Here is a 1,615-nt window from a genome sequence, read left to right as displayed (position 1 = left end):
GTGTAAAGATTGGAACCAAACAGACCCATTTGTACACTCTCAGAGTAAAATTAACATTGATTTAACGATATAAATTGGTGTCCCAGAGATAGAAATGCCATTAAATGGGGGTCCGTAGACTAATGCATGTCAAACTGGGGGTCCTAGAAAGAAGCCGTAAAAACCTTCCTCTCATGGGGGTCCCTGGCATATCTTTTCTAATGGGGGTCTGCGGGTCCTTGACATGAAAAGATTCAGGAACCACTGTCCTAAGTGCTCTCCGTCTCATTGTCATGGTAACTGATTCTGTTCTCTTCTGTTCTGTCCGTCCAGCTTTTTAAGTCTGGCTCTTCAGTCTCCGGAGGGGTGACGTCTGGGTCTGTGGGAGTTGTCTCTTCATGGTAGGCTTTCTCCAGAACCTTTAGGATGGACCTGCTGCGGAACACGTCCTTGAAACCCTGACCCAGGACCACGTAGAGCAGCGGGTTCAGGCAGCTGTTGACCAGCGCCAGGGCGTTGGTTATGGGGACCGCGAAGTGAAGCACAAGTTGGTTTTTGGACACTGGATAATTGAAGAAGATAATCAGAAGTACGATGTGAAAGGGGAGCCAGCACAGGAAAAACGCCAAGATAATGGTCGCTATGATTCTGAAGGAGCGACCCGACTGGCGGTTGTTCCGGAGCCGGTAGACGATGACGGAATAGCAGGAGACGACGACGGAGAAGGGAACCAGGAACCCCGCCACGAAGGTCGTGACAATGATGACCCTAAATCTGAACGTTTGCAACTGTATCTCTTCGGCTGTACGGTTACTGTAGTCGGCGACGAGTGCATAGTTGTTGTAGCACCAGACCTCATCACGAGAGTACTGCCGTGTGTCTCTGAAGATGAAGTGAGGGCAGCTGAGAGCCACGGCCAGAACCCAGACAGCCACACTGACCCAGGATGCCTTTCTGACGGTGCGGTAACCACTGCACCGCGCCCACAACGGACGCACCACGCCGACACATCTGTCCACGCTGATGACCGCGAGTGTGAAGACGCTGGCGTACATGTTCACGTGGAAAACCATGCCTTCCATCTTGCACATGAACCGTCCAAAAGGCCAGTGTCCGTCCAGAGCGTTCTCTGCGATTGCCAGCGGCAGGAAGGCCGTGACCAGGAAGTCGGCCGCTGCGAGGTTGAGGTACCAAACGGTGCTGACGGTTTCCTCCATCCTGAAGGCCGTCGCCCAGATGACCACACCGTTCCCCGATACGCCGAGCACGCACACGATGCTGTAGATGACCACCGACATGATGTTGATGGAGGTCCAGATTAAATCGATGAAACCGTCGTCATTGTGATGATCAGCAGGTGTGGTCATATTCTCCATAGTCTAAAAATACCTAAAAATAACAAAAGAAAATGTATATACATGCCTTGTTTTAATACGCCATATTACAACGGGTCAAAATGGGTTGGTATTGGTTAATTTTATGGCTAGCAGGTTGAGAAGAAGAGGCTTCTGGATGCGTTGTATAGTCGGCAAGTATTGTGTACTGTGTATAGTCACAGAGTTGAACAAAGGTAAACAGAGTTGAACAAAGGTAAACAGAGTGTGTGTGTGTGTGTGTGTGTGTGTGTGTGTGTGTG

General features: G+C 50.2%; 1 protein-coding gene across 1 annotated transcript; it reads right to left on the bottom strand.

The window, feature by feature from the left end:
* Nucleotides 1-248: 248 nt before the first annotated feature.
* Nucleotides 249-1,346, bottom strand: LOC310858196 (chemerin-like receptor 1; the record flags this gene model as incomplete). Its single annotated transcript, XM_083764301.1, has 1 exon — nt 249-1,346. The coding sequence occupies one exon, from the start codon at nt 1,344-1,346 to the stop codon at nt 249-251; it is 1,098 nt and encodes a 365-aa protein (XP_083620427.1).
* Nucleotides 1,347-1,615: the final 269 nt, after the last annotated feature.

The sequence above is a fragment of the Protomyctophum parallelum genome (genome assembly GCF_964188405.1).
Source record: "Protomyctophum parallelum genome assembly, chromosome: 5".
Lineage (NCBI taxonomy): Eukaryota > Metazoa > Chordata > Actinopteri > Myctophiformes > Myctophidae > Protomyctophum > Protomyctophum parallelum.
Note: the sequence above shows the minus strand (reverse complement) of the source record. Positions and strands in the feature narration are given on the sequence as shown.